Below are 18,040 nucleotides of genomic sequence, written 5' to 3' on the forward strand. Positions count from 1 at the left end.
CATTTGGTTAGGGGTATGTGATTTCCTTTCCATAGTGCCTGGTTGTAATGTCCAATTATCTGAGGTGTGACTATACAGAATATCTCAGCCACTAAATTCATTTTTAGATAAGGACCCACCGTGCAGCTGTCAGCCATGTTTGTAGATGATGGCTGGGAAATTGGAGATATGAGATATGGTCTGGATCTAGCTGCTATTTTGATAAGCACAGCAGGGCCTGTTTCCCCCACACCCCCTTTGGGAAAATAGAAATTGGCAAAGCTCGAAGGGCTCCCTGCTCTGCATGAATTTGGGGAACAAAAATGTAAAAGAAAATTCCTTGAAATAGAATCTTGATTGGAATGTGATGATGCAATTTTTGTGAATGGAAAATTCTACACTACACTACTGCACTCATTTGCTGTGATGGTTACTTTGTTTCCATTCGGAAGAAGAAACTACAGCTAAGAGAGTTTAAACAACTCGCCCTGCTCTGGAATCCTTGCTGGGCAGCCAGATGGCAAACCAGGCTCTACATCTACAGCATTAGGTATCACCATGCTCTGCAGCCTCCTCTATTGGGAAATTACACAGCAGGATGAAATAGCACTCACTCAGTGGAGGAGTGGGCTTGGTTAGCCCTCTCAGTAGGGAAGGGGATATAGGGGGTTCCTCAGAGACAACAATGGAATTTAGCATTTTGTTTGTGGATTTACCCATTTTCTCTTGGAATTCATTATCCTGGCTGGGACTTAGGTAAAGTCACATATTAGTACTTCTCTTAAATAAGCAGTGGCTCTTAACTGTGGAGTCTCACAAACTTTATTGTGTATCTCCCAAGGAAAATATACAGCTAGCATTTTCTATGAGAAATTCATGGACTCTCTTTAAAATTATCCTGGTCTACCTACCTCTGTACCCACCTCCAAGGTCAACAAATCTCTCTCTTTAAATCTGATTTTGACAAATTTCCGGTCACATACATAATCTTTAGTCTGCTAATATTTACATTGGTGACAAATCTTGTATTAAAAAGATCATTTGAATTTTCTGTCTATCTAGCAATAATTTCCTGGTTATATGATATTGATAATTTCTGTTTTGCTTATCCTTATATTTCTAAGGTGTGACTATGTGGTATAGTTTATATAGTTCTTGTGCTTGATATTTGTTTCAGAAAATTATAGATAAAAAGTTTGGAAATGAATATCATACAATAGAACAATATTTTTTGGAAACAATTTGTATTTCTCCATTTATATATAACATTATTCTAGATTTTCTTATATCTTTTGTTAAGTTAAGGAAGTTGGCCTCTAGTTTAATTTCCTAAGAATAATTTTTAAAATTATAACACTACATTAGACCTTATAAAATTTACTTTATACATTAAGATAGTTTTATGATTTTTCTCTTATGGCTCATCAGTGTGGTGAGTTATTTTGGTCTAAGAGGAAACTGCTCTTGCATCCCTGAAGTAAAGTCTACATATTGTGATATATGACCCACATTCTATTGTGATTTATTATTATTTCTAAATACAATATAGAATCATGCAAAATAATACTTAGGATTTTTGAATCTATGGTTGGAAGTTAAATGCCCATAGTCTTCTTAAACTGATAACATCTAGTTTCAGAATCTAGCTTATATTATTTTTTATGTGAGAATTTCCTGTCAATCTCTTTTGCTCATGACTATGGTATTATATTGTTAGATCTTATGAATATTCAAATTAGTCTAGAAATTTCTTCTAATTGGTGAGCTTAGTATTTTCACATTCATTATAGTTTCTGTACTATTAGCCATACCATTTCTGCTTTCTATATTTTAAAAATATCCTTTTCTTCCCAGCATTTGGGAGGCAGAGGCAGGTGGATTTCTGAGTTCGAGGCCAGCCTGGTCTACAGAGTGAGTTCCAGGACAGCCAAGGCCATACAGAGAAACCCTGCCTCGAACTCCCCCACCCCCAAAAAAATATATATATTCTTTTCTTATTTTTCATAGAGATGTCCAAAATATATCTGGCTTAAAGATAAAATATTTATTTCTGTTTTCATATTAAGAATGAAGGTGGTGGCCTGCTTACTTTATGGTTGTACTGAGGTTTCTTTTCTGTACTGGGTTATTAAATTTATCTATCTTCTTTGAGTTGACCATTCTTCATATCAAAATCCTCAATCTAAAATATCTACAAAATCACAAAATTTTTGAATGTTGATGATACCTCAGGTGGGAGATATCATTCCTGAGCTCATGTGACAGACTTAGTGCCAGTACAGATACACTAAAATATTAACTGAAATTACTTTCAGAGTATGTGCAAGATGTAGAATGTACATAAGGGATCTTAGATTTCATATCAAGATAGTTTGTCCTATATGCCAGGGTTCTAAGATCTGAAAAGAATCTGAGATTTAAAATGCTTTTGGTCCCACACATCTTAGAGAAGATCGGCTGGGCCTCTGTGTTCCTCTTTGTGTAAGAGTAGCAACAGTGCAGTTAAGTGCCTTCTTGAGTTCCCCAAGGACCACACAAAACGTTATTACATACAAAGTATGATTAATATAGTTACATTCTTTGAACTTGTGCAAGTGTGCGGATAGTTTGTCCTGGAGGAATTTTCTTTTTCCAGGTTTAAGAAAATCCCTGTAGTACACTTGATCCAGGTATGTGACAACCTTCTGCTCTAGCATTTCTTGCAACATCCTCCCAAGCAGCACTTTCCATGTGAATACTTCCTCCAAGAGCAATGTTAATGTGGGGCTTTGTAGGCCCTGTGATATTTTTGTTAGGCTACAACATTTGAATGGCAGTTTGGCTTGCTTTAAAGAGACAGGTTCAGGGTTCACGTTAATATTTTATAAATCTTTCCTCACTGTCTGAATCTATAATTTCACCATGAGGCAGGACAGTGCCACAGCCAAGTTAGCTATTTTGATTGCTTTGTGGAGCTCATTATGCTAGGTCTATGGAGAGACAAATAAAAACGAAAATTCTTAAAGCATGGCATTAGAATAAGGCAACCAAAATGTGAGCAACACTATAGGAAGTGCCTTCTGTTCCCTCCTGAGGACTCTGTGACATCTGGAGAACCAGTGAATTTCATAAACACAGAAACTGAGATGAGAATAGTTACATGGTATATGACGGGAACACAGCCAGTGAGCAGCAGAGCATTGGTGGGAACTCACAGCTCCTGCAGGCAAGCCAGGCCTGGTGGGAGGAAACTTCTCAATAAGGCCCAAGGCTCTGTGATACACTAGCTACTCTGCTAGGCCAGGCTGTGGTATGTAGTCAGCGGGTCCCTTCATCATGGTGATCTAGGATGGTTTGGAGTGAGGGCTCATAATCTATCCAGGAGCGAGTCTGCTCTGTTGAATTATTGTATTGTGTGACCAGTGTTCTCAAGTCCTGCTCTTAAGCAGACCACCCATTAGAAGTATAATTTATAACTTGATTAGGTCAAGTTTTCCTGGGGGAGGGTGTGCTTAGTATGTTCTCCATCTTACATAAGGCACAAAGATAAAGCCTTCTTGAGGTGCCTGCAGAGTCATGTGGCAGTTTACCATGATGTAAACAATGGGCATAGCGCCCAAAGAACAGAGAAAAGGGGACTGATCATTTCCAGGCCAGGAGATTCGGGGGTGGGGGGTGGGTGAGTCACAAAATTGTTTTGCCTGGTGTAGGGCTATTGGTGGGACCTTGATGAACGAAGGGGTTCTCTTCAGATGGGGAAGACAGGGAGAGAGCCCCAGCAGGTGAGGCCAGTAGGTTAAAAAGAACCTGCAACTGGAGAGAGAACGGCTCATGGTGGAAGGCTTTAGTGTCTCAGCTCTGTGGCTAAAGGGAGAAAGAAGGCTCTTTCTGGTGGTACTGGAGCTTGAACCCCAGGCTTACACATGCCAGGCGAGTGCCACGTTACTGAGCTATAGTGCTTTTAGGTGAAGGCTTCTAACACTGGAGAAAGGCAGGATCAGATCCAGAATGTATTAGATCACTCTGAGGCACTATGGAAGGCAAACCCACAAGGTCTCTGGACTACCCCAGGGGTATAACCATATGATCTTGATTCGAGAGTAACTGGATTGCTGGAATGGAGCGTATGAGCATGTTACAGTATGTGGCAGAATGTAGCCCCATACTGTAGATATTTCAGATGGTGAATCCATTACTCTTTCTTTGGGAAGCTTTGCATTAGCCATGTTGGGTTCCTAAGAGATCAGCTGGTACTCCTAAATCCACAAGTCAGTCCTTTGGGAAATCAGCTCCAGGTTCATTTAAGAAGCCCAAGCATCTCCTTTTCTTCTTTGAGTGACTTGGTTCCCCCTTTCTGTGTACATAACCAACCATCTGAAACAGAGACCCCTATATTTAAACAATATTATATCTCACTATTTTGCTGTGGACTGGGGCCAGGGGAGGAGCCGTTACATTTGAAAATGGAATAAACAGAAAAGCAACACTGAGAGAACGAAGAGGCTGGTTAGTGAGGCTTGAAGAGAGGACAGGTGTTTCCTCCCGTGTTGAGAATAGTGACCCCTGGGAATCGCATTTCCCGTTGAGCTGGGACCCATGGTGAGGTCAGTCCTGTAAATGGCCTGATAGTGTGGAACTGTGTGTGAGTGCCAGAGAAAGCTCAGTGTTGACTATATTGTCTTTTGGACCCTTCATCACTCAAGGAGCTCTGATCCTTGACCTCATGTTTCACCCTTTGTGTTCATACAGACTCTCACACTCCTTCTATGTGGCTTAACACTGTGGCTGTGTGCAAATGGCCGTGGCCTCCTGTGCTGTGTGGTGGTTAGTCCCAACTGGCTGGCTCTGTGTCTAAAGCACTCTTCAGCTGGTGGGGGGGGCCTTTGGGGTGCACACAGTGGGGTGACAGGCAGTGTTGCTGAAGAAAAAGTACAGCTCTGCCTGAGGTGGGAGGATGTGATGACGTGGCCCCACTCAGCGGGAACTTGGGCCTTTAAAAAGCTGAAGAAACAGCCTCAGAGTAAACGGTGGTTCCACAGGAGGAAAGCACGCCCAGTCACATTAAAGAAGCCAAACTGTCTGCTTCAAAGAGAAAAGGCAACATCCTGTCACAGGCCATGCTCTGGCAGAAATGTAAGTGCTTTGCTTGTGGCTGTCAGAGCCAAGTAAGCAGAGGCAGGGTCCAGGAATAGAGAGCTACTATTGGTGATGGGAGCACCCAGTCTAGTCAGGGCCTAGGGGGCATGGAGGGCTGAGGTGGGTGAGATAGAGCTTGATGGCAAAACCAGCTTGTTGGAGGTGATGCTCATTTTCCAGCCTGGGGGAATGAACCAGTGTCCCAAGGTGGGACAGCTCATTGCATCTCCGGTTCTGTGCATGAATCACTGAGGTGACAGAAGGGCAGATTATGATTCATGAGACGGAAACCACATATGATATGGGTTAGGAGCCGTTCTTCACGTGAGGGCCTTTACTTTCATGGACCCCTGTTCTTTGGCTTGTTATTTGGTTCTGTTGGACCACTTCTAGCTGAATTCTGCCAGAGCTGGTTCCCTCCTGTGGATGTGTTGAGATGGGATGGAAACTCTGTTGTGTGAAGCATGTCCCGGCTCCCCCTCACCCCCCCAGCCTCTTTTCACTCTCTTCCTTATTCTGTGGCAATGGTTGGTTTTGTGTTCCACTGCAAAGGACCTGTGGGTTTATCTTTGACCTTGATTTTTAATCCCTGGACTTGAATGGAACAACTGAGAACTGTATTTTCCATTCTGTGGATTGAATAGAATCTTGTGTTATCAATAACGGAGGCTATACAGACATTCTCTACAACATTCCTTTCATGAGGCAAACAAAGTCAACTCAAGAGTCTCACAAAAGTAGAACCTTATTAAGGTTCAGGGCTGCACTTCCTCAAGTAAAGAACTATTATCAAAGAGTTTCCCTATCTTTCTTTGTAAGATGATTAATTTCTTAAAATGTCTTTTATTGGTTTATGTATACTATTCCTCAATCAAATTTATATGATAATCCAGATTAAAAGAAAAAGAAACTATGGAGGGTTTTATTTATAAAAAGTAACCTGACATTATTGTTCCATTTCTTACAGTGTGACAGAGTCCCCTTATCACCCACCTATTGCTTCTCTATAAGTTCTCTGGAATTGACTTTTCTCATCTGTGACAAAGAGAAGCAATTTCAGTGTGCCTCAGTTTACTAACCCCATCGTTGATATGGGCAAGACTTTTTTTTTGTTTAAATAAAAATAAATGAACTTTGATTTGGATTTGAGATTTCTAACTTCAGATTCTAGTTTGGGTAGCTTAGGTCTCAGCCAACAAGGTGACCAGAGCAAAACCCTTATCCTTCTGGAAGCAGAGTGCAGGCAACGCCATTGTAAATACTATGAGATTGTGGGCACATGGATTTTAATGCCCCTTGGGGCCTTGAAAGGGCCAATATGCTCTCTTGCTCTGAGAGAAGTCATTTGGGCTTTGTGTGAGCAGCTTTTATTTTTTAAACTCTTAGAGTTTGCATATTTAAAACGGAGTTGAAAGTAATCCCACTGTGTATAACTGCTCTTAATAAGCTGACGAGGCCACCAGAGTGCTGCCAGTTGCTATGCCTTGGTGTTAGCCCTGAGGTATGGGCTGCTTGCCTGTATGTAGAAGCTGCCATAGCCTACCATTGTCACAGACTGCATTTTCTCTTCTCCAGTGCCTCTTAGGAGATGAACAGATTTTCTTTTTGAGAGTCGTTAGAGGTCTTGCTTCTTGCTCATAAAATCTCGCAAACTGTCCTTTGGGGACTTGAAGGAAAACAAGAACAGACTTTGTGCAACAGACCTATCTCTTTACCCTGGTCGTATGGCCACCAGGCTGACTAAGACTTGTGGGAAACCAGTGAAGTCAAGGCAGTGCCAGTGCAGGCGGGGAGGGCAGGGTTTGAAATCAGACACAGGGAGTGCTGAAAAGGCACTTTCTTTTTTTCGGAAAATACCCTTCAGGCATGAGCTAAAATGACTGTACCCAGGACGTTGGAAAGAGTTAAGAAAACAATCATATAGCCCCTGTTGCCTCCTGCCTGCTGCCTGCTTGGCTCCTGACTCCTGTTAGTGGACTCATGGGAGAACACCGGGCTTTGGCTAAGATGGGAGAACAGTGTGACAAGGCTCAGAACTGGTGACCTTGAGATATGGAAATCTGGAGGTCCCAGCCCTAGGTATGAGGTCCTCTCGACTGTCAGCCAGATAAAGATGTTGGTCCATCTTCAGACTTTCTCCTTAGCTTCTTCATTTGTAGTGCCAAAGAAGTGTTTGATTCTCCTGGCCCCCACCCCCCAAAGACAGGAGTCAATCTGATGCAACTCACAGTGAGGTCTTTATTCCATTCAAGCTAGCTCGCTCAACCCCGCTCCCTGCACACCGCCATCGCTTAGGACAGTTTTGGTGGAGGGGAGCCTTGACTATCTATCGGGTCAAGGCTTTATAGTAAGCAGCAAGAGGGGTGGGAGGGTAGAAAGTGTGCAAGCATCTAATTGGGAAGTTACTATGGCCTTACTATGGCTGGTGCTGGGAGTCATATCATAAACTTGATTTCTGCTTCCCTCTGCATTGGTGGTCACTGGGCAGATGGCAGGCTTGTAACCTGGGGGTGCAAGTTTGTTGGGGGGAAATAACCTAGAGATGCTAGTCTTCTTGGGGATTAGCCTAGAGACTGGAGCTAGGCTCCAGTTTTGTTGGAGGGCAACTTGGAAAGGAATGCTGGGTACCGGCCTGTTAGTTTACCTGAATTCAAACTTTAGGTCTCTAAAATGGAGTCTGAATTTAAAAGATTTGGCCTCTCACATGAGAGACATCTCTGTCTCATGTAGATGAGAACTAGTGTGCAGAGGGTTGAGTCTGACAATTGCTCTGCAGTTGAGTAATCTCATCTCTTCTCACTCTTAATATGGAGATTTGTACATGTACCTCTCAAAGTGTTTGTGACAATTTAAGTAAGGGGTGTAGCTGCCTCTGGCCAATATTGTCTGTACATACTGGGATGCCAGATTGGATTTTGTGTTAACTATTGGTTATAGTCCATTATATTTTGTATGCAAGCAGTCTCCATAACATTTGCTCTCCCTCTTCTAATTAAAAAGATAGGTTCACATACATAGTCATGTGCTTTATCATGACATCTTCCTACATATGTGTCACCATACTTTGTCCTCCTCTGCCCCCACCCATGTGCCCCTTCCTTTGCTAAACTGATGTGGACATAATTATTACAATGGTTGTCATTAAAATTTTAAGGTTGAGAGACCACTCTACTGTAAAATGTAACTGTAACAATTAAATTTCACATGAATTAACATGCCAGCTGTCTGACAACTTTTAGAGCTGTAGGTTTGCTTAAAGTGACCAAAAAAATCAAGAAAATGGTATAAAATCACATCATGCCATCCCAGCACACACTGTGTCTTTGTTTTAAAGGCTGAATCCAGGAAAGCACTAACCTGTTTAGATGTGAAACACTAACTTCTAAATTTGAATCACACATCTTCAAACAGAATTGACCGATATTACTTGTGAGAAAAAATGCATTTTTTTTTTCATTTCGAGGTCATATTTTACCCTTTTACTAAGGTTTTAAAAACATGAAGATTATTTTATTTAGATGTAAATTTTTATTGAGAGGTTGAATTTAGGAAAAAAAAGAATGTAGGTGAACTGAAACTCGAATCCCCAATAAGCAAGCCAGAGTGGTCAGTCAATGCTCTTCTTCCTCTACATGTCCCATCAGGCTATGCCAACTTCCTTTCTATACATCTTTTCCTATACTTTAAACACTTCCAGTCCAAATATTCTTGGGTGATAGAATCTAACAACATTTTCAAAGGTCTAGAACATAGGTGTGCATATATGGAGTATGTGCCAAATCAGGTTTCTTGTCTATTTTTGCAATTAAAGTTTTATTGGAACATAGCTATGTTTATTGATTTGCATATTTTACGGGGCTGTTTTTGTTATAGCAGCAGAGTTCTGTATCTGCAGTGTTACTTGTATGGTCCTAACTTGCCCTTTATAGAAGTTTGTTCACTTCGGGACTTAGAAGCCTGGTTGGTATTTGAGGCACTCATTTCCCTGGGTTACTCTTGGACTTGTATAGTGTTAGCATCAATGTTAGATAAAACACGCAGACAATTAATTCAATATTTTGTTAATGACAAGAACATAATTAGAAGTCTTTCTTAGAAATGATGGAACAATGTAAAATAAATTCAATATCATTTATTGGGAAGTCTTGTGAACTGGAAGACAAGATTTTCATCATTGCTTCTTGTATTAGGGAAAGATCTGTGTGATAGTGAGAGGTGGGGTTAACTGATTTTTCTTTGCATTGACTGTTTGTCTCATGTCCCATGGAGTTTGCCATGTTATGTTTTAACTGTAGTAAGTAACTTAGGACCAGGAAGTAGTTATTAACAAATCACTGTACCCATGTGCCTTTGTCAGACAACTGGAGCAGATCGGAGGTTTAACATTTAAATTAAGAACTCACAATTCTCACTAATAGTGAAGTCTACTTTTAGTATTTAACCTAAGGTTCCACTAGCTAGGAAATATAGTTTTAAGGGTGGTTAAAAAGACTCAGGGTTATACATATGATTTTTGAAACCTTGAAAACTCATACATTCAGTTATTTTTATAATAGGAAGTAATTTAAACTATGTGGACAACCTCTAACTTTTCTATGATACAGTGTTTGCCCAAACTTAGTAAAGACCTTCCTAACCAAGTTTATGTAGTCAGTGATTCTTAATGCTAACTATAAGTGGAACCCAAAGGAGAGATGTAGACTCACAGGTTCCTCATGCAGTTGAAATGGGGGTAGACTGGACAAGATGCATGTTTCTCAGGCTGTTACAGTCCCCTTACCTGGGAGTCAGGAACAAATGTCTAGCAAGTTCAATGAAAGAACCAGAGTAACAAACAGTTCTACCCAGGTGTAGGTTGGAGACATTATGAGTTTATTTGGTTCATTTACAGGAGCATGGATCACCCCCAAATCTGTATCATTAACAATTTCTGTCCTAGCATGAGTAATGACCTCCCTAAATCGGCACAGTGGAGCCCCCTTTAGTTAATCCTTCTCTTCTTATAAGCTTTGTTGAGAGCACCCCCTGGGATGAATTCTCACAGGGAAAGAATTACATACAGCTGGAGGGTTAGGGTCAGGAGCCAGGTGAGGGTCTAATGACCTTTCCTACCCGTTCCTTCTATGATAGAATGCGAACAGGCTCAGTCTTGAAGGGGCCTCATGGATGACCACAGATGCTCTGAATAAAATGGGTTCAGCTGTGTTATTGCCCAGCGAACACTGTGCCACAACACAAGAATGCAGCTTAATTGGTAAAAGAGCAAATGATATTCATGGTGGACATTTTCCTTATCTTCCTATATTTATTAAAGAAAGATGTCAATATGCATTCCTAATTCTCAATATTTACCAACTCAGGAGTGTTGAAAATGGTCCTTTGGTTCATACATACAAATCTATTCTTTTATGAAGAATAAAGATTCACAGTTGTCTACACTTGTTCAAGAAGTTCTTAAAGTTGTTTGCTTTTAGCTTTCCCACTACAAAGTAGGTATATCAGGTGCCCTCACCCTGACTTTTCTACAGTAGTTTAATTACCAATTAAATGAAGGTACTGGGTAATTTCTTTTGCTACCTAACCAAAACAAGTTGGGTAATTGATAATGATTGTTAGTATAATGTTCCCTTTACAGCATCCTTAGTAACTCCCCTAGTTTTCTCAGTTTTAGGAAGAACCTCTTGATCAGAGTGGGACTACCTTGGATGAAAGAACCTTCTCCTAGTACCTTGGTTGTATGGGGCTCTGAACTGACATATTATTCTTGCATTTGTGATTGTACTTCCCCGTCTACAGATAAACAGGCTTGGGATTTTTCATCCACTACCTAACCACCATGGAACTAGTCTTTTCCTGGCTTAGGTTAGACAGATTGAACTCAATCTCTATCTGCTGAGTTTCCTTATGTTCCTATTTTAAAAAGATATATATTTTAAAACAAGGATTTGTAAGTTAATAGAAAATAGTCTTATATCTATCCAGTGCATTCTTTTCAACATTAACTAAATACTGGGATGTTGGGGGGGGGGGCAGATTTAAGGAATGTCAGTAACTTGGTCCCATCTCAAAGCTTCTAATTAAGTTGTCCAGGAACAGGAATTATGTATATATTGAGATGTAGTTTTTCTTTGTGGGTTATGGTAGGTGTTTACTCAGCAGGAGGTAACATCCAATTTCCAACACAACTTGAACTAAGAAAGGACATTAGAATAAAGATTGTTTAAGCTTTCTAGGCCTGGGAAATGATGAGATAGAAAAGAGAGGCAAGAGAGTTAGAAATAGGAGCAGGTTTCAATCATCATTTCATTATGCATTGCTTGCAAATACCTGTTCACACTCTATTTCCTATCCAATAGGGTAACTTCTAGAAATTGAAGAACTATGAGCGAACCTCTTTCGCCTCTTCTTCCTGAGTGATTTACTAGTGCTGATAGCTGCATCTTGGCTCTTTGTACTAGCATTAACAGAAAGTGCTCAGTACTTCTGATAGTGTTAAATGACATTTGTAGGGTATGTGCACTTGCTTGGTGCTACCCAGAACTTAAGATTGTGGATTGTACCTTTTGCTACATAGAAGAAGTCCATAGTAGGCTTCTGAGAATCCTATAGGGTCTCTGTACTGCCAACAATATTTGGGTTTATTTCGTCTTTCATTCTTATGTCTTGGTCATATGATGTTCTCAAAATTTCCTGATTGTCACTGTAACTTGACCCACTGCATTGATGATCATCACATCTTGAAATAAGAATAGGGAAAAGATATTTCTATCTATCTATCTATCTATCTATCTATCTATCTATCTATCTATCTATCTATCTATCTTTAATAACTGTACCTTCTCCTAACAGACAACCTCTTCTGACATATTAAAGCCACTCCAGCTACAAGGGAGAAGATGTGACAACAGCCAGTCTTTGCTATACTTTGTATTATTTAATCCACTTCTCATAATCTCTACATTAGTCATAACATGGGTCCTGTTATAAGAACTTCCTCATTAATGAGAAAACTGAAGCTTAAATATTATATTAGTAACTTACCTATGAGATAAAATTCATCTAAAGAAGACCCAAAATACTGACTTGCTAAGCTGCCAGTCTCCTGCCAGGGAGCTGTGCTCCCCTCCCGGGGCTTGGCAGATCCACTTGGTGAAAGGCAGGGCTTCCCATGTTAGATAAAGACCCACAGTGAGATGAAATACAACAGATCCTCAGAATGCATTTGTAATGTGTTTACTTATTGGAGAGAAAACCATAGTGAGTAGGGTTTTTATTTAGAGCCACAAAGGGACACTGCTGCTCTTTGTTTGCTTTGAGGATTTTGAAGACCAGTGTCAGGATCAAGCAGATATGAGTCTGAAACCTAGACCTATCAATGTTTTACTGGTTGTGATGTTGGTAAGTCCCTGGTCTTTCTGCATACACCAAGGATGTGGTTCTTCCTTCATGGGTTGTGGTGGGTGTTTATGATCATGTTTGACAGTAAGTAAACACCCAATAAGTTCTTGTTGCTATTATTTGTATTCTCTCATTGAGGACAGGGGATATGCAGGTTAGTTACAGATTATAATTTGTGAGTTTGACATTAATAATGAAGGGTACATATACATGGCCCTGTAATTAATAATCAGGGTTAATGCTGATGGCTAAGGTGATCTGTTTGAGATCCATTTGTTCATGACTTCCTTACCACCCTCATCAGGTAGAATGAGGCTTGTGACTGGCAAACTTGTGTTTGTTTTTTAATTCACAAGTTTGGACCAAGGTATTTATAAATTGGGTGTGAAGAGAACAACACTTAAGATAGTCAAGAAATAGCACTAATGATACTGAAAACCGAAACACCAATGTGTTGCCTCAGGTTCTTAGTAATGGTTTCATTAGTACTACTTTCTGGGAAAAGCTGGCAGCTAAAGAATTATAAGCCAGAATCATTTTCAGACTGGGTGCTAGTGCCCAAAAGGAGTCTATTACCCTTCAGGAAAGTTCAATTACTTTTTAATCTATTAGAAAGAATCAAAATTTTATTGGGAGGAGAGATAATGATAAAGATATGATAATAAACATAAATAATAAAGGAATGACAAATGTTGAGGAGCTGAAAAAGAAAGGAATGAGAAAAAGTGTAGAAAATTTCAAGTTCTAATACTGGATGAAAGCTTTCTTAGCTCAGGAGAGAAGAGTGTTGAAAGAAAGTCAAGCCATGTTTTCATTATGCTGTGCTTGTGTGTACTCATACAGGCGTCAGGTCTGGTGTTGGAACTCCTAGAGTAATGAAGCAATGGAATAACATTTCTTCAGCAAAGGAGAAGATAGGACCAGTGATGATGGCATGGGACATTTGTAGATCCCGAAGGTCACATGATGATAATCAAGTTTATTGCTTAGATTCTGGGAAATATACTGGCATCTGAGCATTTGAATAGAAATCCAAGGATGTCTAGGCTGATGCACATAAATGTTGTAATTCCTTCTATACCTTCCTAATACTATAACCCTTTAATACAATTCCTCATATTGTGGTGATTCCAAAGCATAAAATTATTTCATTGCTTCTTCAGAATTGTAATTTTGATACTGTTATGAATTGTAATGTAAATATCGGATATGCAGGATAGCTGATATGTGACTATAAAGGGGTTGCAACCCATTGGCTAAGATCCACCACTCTCTTCAAATCAATTCTCTTGTAGAAGTCAAACATCAAAGTCAAGATGAAGGATCTGTGATAAGGATGCTTAGAGGTTGGCTTGTTTGTTAATGTCCTGATTTTCTTGCCTCTGTAGGCACTTGCTGGCATCATAATTGTGTCCTAGGATTCTAACCAGTCCTTTACTTCTTTGACTAAGAGCCCTGACAGCTAGTCACAGGTTCTTGGCTTACAGAGTGAGTCACTGTGAAGCATGCTGTCTCGATTTTCATGAAGCTTTGCAGCTGCAAAAGTTATGTCTTCAGTCATGTGAGTTTCTTGTTAATTAAGGAGTAGGCAATTTCCTTAAAAAATGACTTAGTGACATATTTATCAGACTTGACATTCTAATAACCACTCTTCCAGTGTCCCTCATGAGGTAGTCTCCCATATCATAGGAGCCACTGGTTAGTAAACCTGAGAATTGTTCCAAAAGCTCATCTCGACTACAAGTTATGTTTTTCTTCATGAGTCAGTCACCACGACTAACTTTACATGTGGACCAGAACCCTATGCTAGTCATAAGCCTTGAGGCTTGGGTAGTTGGACCTGACCCTTAAATACAACCCCTGCTGCATCTAAAAAATCCTTGAAGAGAGTAGTCATTATCCAAGGATCTCAGGAAAAAAATGTTTGTTTTTTTCTTTTTTTTCTTTTTGTAAGACTGTCTTTAGTCTTGAAAGTCTAAACAACCTGTTGCCTAAGTCAAGAAACTGAGTATCCATCTGCCTCATCAAGCTGCCTAACAACAGTTTCTTCCTGACCTATATCAGATAGAGCCAATAATCCTAGATTTGGGTCTTTGTTTAGTAAAGAAAGATATATTCCTTTCTTATGCTCCATCCCTCCTTGTGGAGTTGCTTTCCTGTAGAAGTTAAGTTTGCAGTAGGATGGTTAGGTGTAATGTGGGACTGATGCTCATAGCTCCCAAGGCCATTTAACTCCCACCTTGATGCTGCTGCTCTCTGCGAAGTTGAGGTGTCCAGTGTATGAGCCAGTAGTCTGCCTTGCTCTAACAGGTAATATAACACCTACGGCCCCTGAACACTACGTTCTAGAATTGTATTCCATTGTATACATAGCCACATATATATTTCATCTCAACCCAATGATGTCTACAACCCAGCCTCAACTGTGGCTATGTCCATGTCTTTTTAGAGACACCTACAAATTCCTTAGGACTGATTAACAGCCGAGATCAGGGCAAGGATAAGCTGTTGTACTCTGTCTCCTACCTAACTGCTAGCACTCGAAAATATCCAAGGTATTTACTCTTAGGGGCAACTTTTAAAAAATACTTTAATATACCATAAACCCCCATTTATCTGGTGGCTTCTGAAGATAGAAATATGCTCTGCTCATACGAGTTTTATAAAAACCAAGGGTTTGGTTTCCCGCTTAGGGTTGCTGTCTTTAAGTGAGGTCTTTGGCCAATCCCTGGTCATTGCTGGCTTCCTTGTCTCCTAAATAGGTTTTCCTTGGGGACTTTAGGCCATGGACTTGAAAGTGACTTTCAAGAGCATAATAAAGACAAAAGGAGACAGGCTTTGAAGGTAGCAGAGTCCTGGATATGCCCAGATATTTAGTCTCAGTATGTAACAAGATGTGGTGAACGATGGTGACTTTTAACTTGATACCTATGATATGCCACATGTGTTAGTGAATATACAATCTTTATGATAGCTCCTTGAGAAAGACACTATTATTCTCATTTTACAGGTAGAGAAACTGAGGCTTGCACAATTAAGTTACTTGTCGAGGGTCACACAAGTGATAAACAATGAAGCAAGCTTTCCAAACTAGATCTGCCTGGTCCTAACCCTGTCGTTCACAGACATGCACACACAAGAAAAGAAGAAAAAGACATTAACACTTGAGACTGAGTAGAGATTCTGAATTTAGATGATGTTCATCTTATAATGAATCCTTGGGGGCTGATCAGCCAAGGGAAGAGAGCAGTTGGTGAAACGTAGGAGTCACAGAGGGTCTGTTACACTGAGTGTCTTGACAGAGACTCATAATCTCATACTCACAGTATGGCCTGAGCCACTGACCCCAGGTCATTCTCCACAATGGAGAGAGAGCCATCCGTCATGCTTCTTGCCTCTCTCTTCTTTATATATCTCTAGAGTCAGCTTGCTGCTCATTCAAGCATTAATGAGTCAGGTAGAGGCGGAAGTCAGAACCCTTCAGTTCTGAAGCAGTTACAGCTTCATTACATTTAATTTGCTTGTGTGATGATTTCATTAAAGTCTGCATGTACCACCTGAGTGGACTGAAAGTCCCCAAGGGCAGGAACCCAGTCTGATCTGCTCAACAAATATTTGGTAGATAAATGGTCTACTAGGTATTTCTTTGTCTTGAGCCTGGATCAGAGATGTGGTGTATTTGAGATGGGAACCCTTTCTGCTCTGGTGACCCTAGTTTCTATAAAAGGCAAGCAGATGCAGCTGTTTTCTCAGGTGGACCTATCTGCTGTCATTTCAGTAGAAAAAATACCCAAAATAAAACCTTGCCAGGAATCGAGTCTCTCAGTTCTTGTCACCCCTCATGTGAGTAGACTTTTGGCTAATTTCTTGTGGAGGGCTCTTTGGTCTGGAAAACACCATTTTCTTTTTTGGAAAATTGGCCATCAAGAAAGGAAGGATCCCATGGTCCAAGCCAGTACTCCAACTGAAGGAAGGATGGTTAGGATTGGCCCAGGGACCTTTAGATGGCTGATATTCAATGCCACATAGAAAAAAAAAAGAGAGAGAGAGAGAGAGACATAAAGGCAAGGCAAGAAGAAGGTGTGTGGTGAAGCAAAAAAAAAAAAAAAAAAAAAAAAAAAAAAAAAAAAAAAAAAAAAAAAGGGCTATGTTGGAGTCAGAGGTCCTAAATTTGGTCAATGACACCACTACAGATGAATGCAGTCCTTGGAAAGTTCACTGAATATCTCTTAAGTATTACCTTCTTCATCACTAAAAGAAGGGATGGAGAGTAGACTAGATCCTTTGTCTGTTTCGGAGGTTGTAGTGCAGCCCCCCATGATATCATTTATGTCAGAGGCTCTGAGAACCACAACCACAGAGCTTCATCAAAATGTAGGTGAGGATTTCAGTTTCTGGGAGTTACAATTCTGACCTGGAAACACATGGGCTATTGCCACCCATTAATTCAGCATTAAATTTGTGTACACACAGAAGAGGCATCTGCAGCAGCCTCCTGTACCCTGCTGTTCCTCAGGAGATTGGAAAGAGAGTGGACAAGAGGCATGCATGATGCAGTTGGGAAAGGAATTTTGGGCAGTGGGGTTTGTGTGTTAAGGAACCTTGCCACACAGAAAGCTCCCACACTACCGACCTGTGGCTAGCTTTGCTTGAGGCCATGATGTAGGATATCTATAATTCAAGGCTTCCTCAAAGAAATACCCTAGGCAGAAGTTTGGTAAGTCAGGATGAACCATGTCTAAGTGAGCTTTCTTGAGAGGAATGCCTGTTGGGATGACCCTGGCTGTTGACTCCCTGATCTCTATGGTTTTCATGGGACAGCATCATGCCTAAATAACTTTGATCTTAGGTTTGGGAATCTAACACTGCAGTCACCCTCAGACAGCACCAGAACTGGCTCTGGCTACTCACTGCCATCAATCTTGTTTTTAGGGGTCCTCTTACCATGTCCAAGTTTGAGGACTTTCTTAGTGACTGTAGCCCTCCTTGAGCTTTTCCAAGTGGGCTCACCTGTGGCTGATGTTGAACACTGCAGGACTGTTGAGGAAGGAACATGCTTTTGGAGGGAGTCTCGGGGAGGAGGAAGAAAACCACCGGTTCTTTCCTCTTGTCTGACTAAGCTAGCTTCAACTCATCATTTCAGAACCTCTTAATAAAGAGAGACCTCTCAGCTCATTCAGCAGGACCTTGCTGGTTTTTCTCTGCTGCTCTAGCAGCCTTACGAGCATTATCATCTTATAATCCAAGTGCAGTCCATTTTCTCTCAGATCTTCTGAGCAGCTTTTATAAAGCCATGTTCCCCTCCCTTGCCCCTTTTACCATCTCTGTTTCTTCCCTGCCTTGAGTATTTTCTAGATTGCTAGAATGTATAGATGGCATGTTTATTGTTCCCAACTGGGGAGTCTCCTGGTCCAAGCATTAGTGAATAGAAAGCACACATTCACATATACCCAGGATCTTTTTGTTGGCTTACATTAGGAGGAGGAGGAGGAAGAGGAGGAGGAAGAGGAGGAGGAAGAGGAGGAGGAGGAGGAAGAGGAGGAGGAAG

The 18,040-nt window shown here is 40.7% G+C and overlaps 1 protein-coding gene across 1 annotated transcript in view; it reads left to right on the top strand.

Moving 5' to 3' along the window:
- Positions 1-4,961: 4,961 nt before the first annotated feature.
- Positions 4,962-18,040, top strand: part of Pou2af1 (POU class 2 homeobox associating factor 1) — a 31,109-nt gene continuing 18,030 nt past the window's right edge. The window contains exon 1 of the mRNA XM_031344629.1: positions 4,962-5,091. Coding sequence (XP_031200489.1) covers positions 5,076-5,091 — 16 coding nt within the window. The 5' untranslated portion in view covers positions 4,962-5,075. The remainder of the gene's footprint in view (positions 5,092-18,040) is intronic.

The sequence above is a fragment of the Mastomys coucha genome, unplaced genomic scaffold (genome assembly GCF_008632895.1).
Source record: "Mastomys coucha isolate ucsf_1 unplaced genomic scaffold, UCSF_Mcou_1 pScaffold23, whole genome shotgun sequence".
NCBI lineage: Eukaryota > Metazoa > Chordata > Mammalia > Rodentia > Muridae > Mastomys > Mastomys coucha.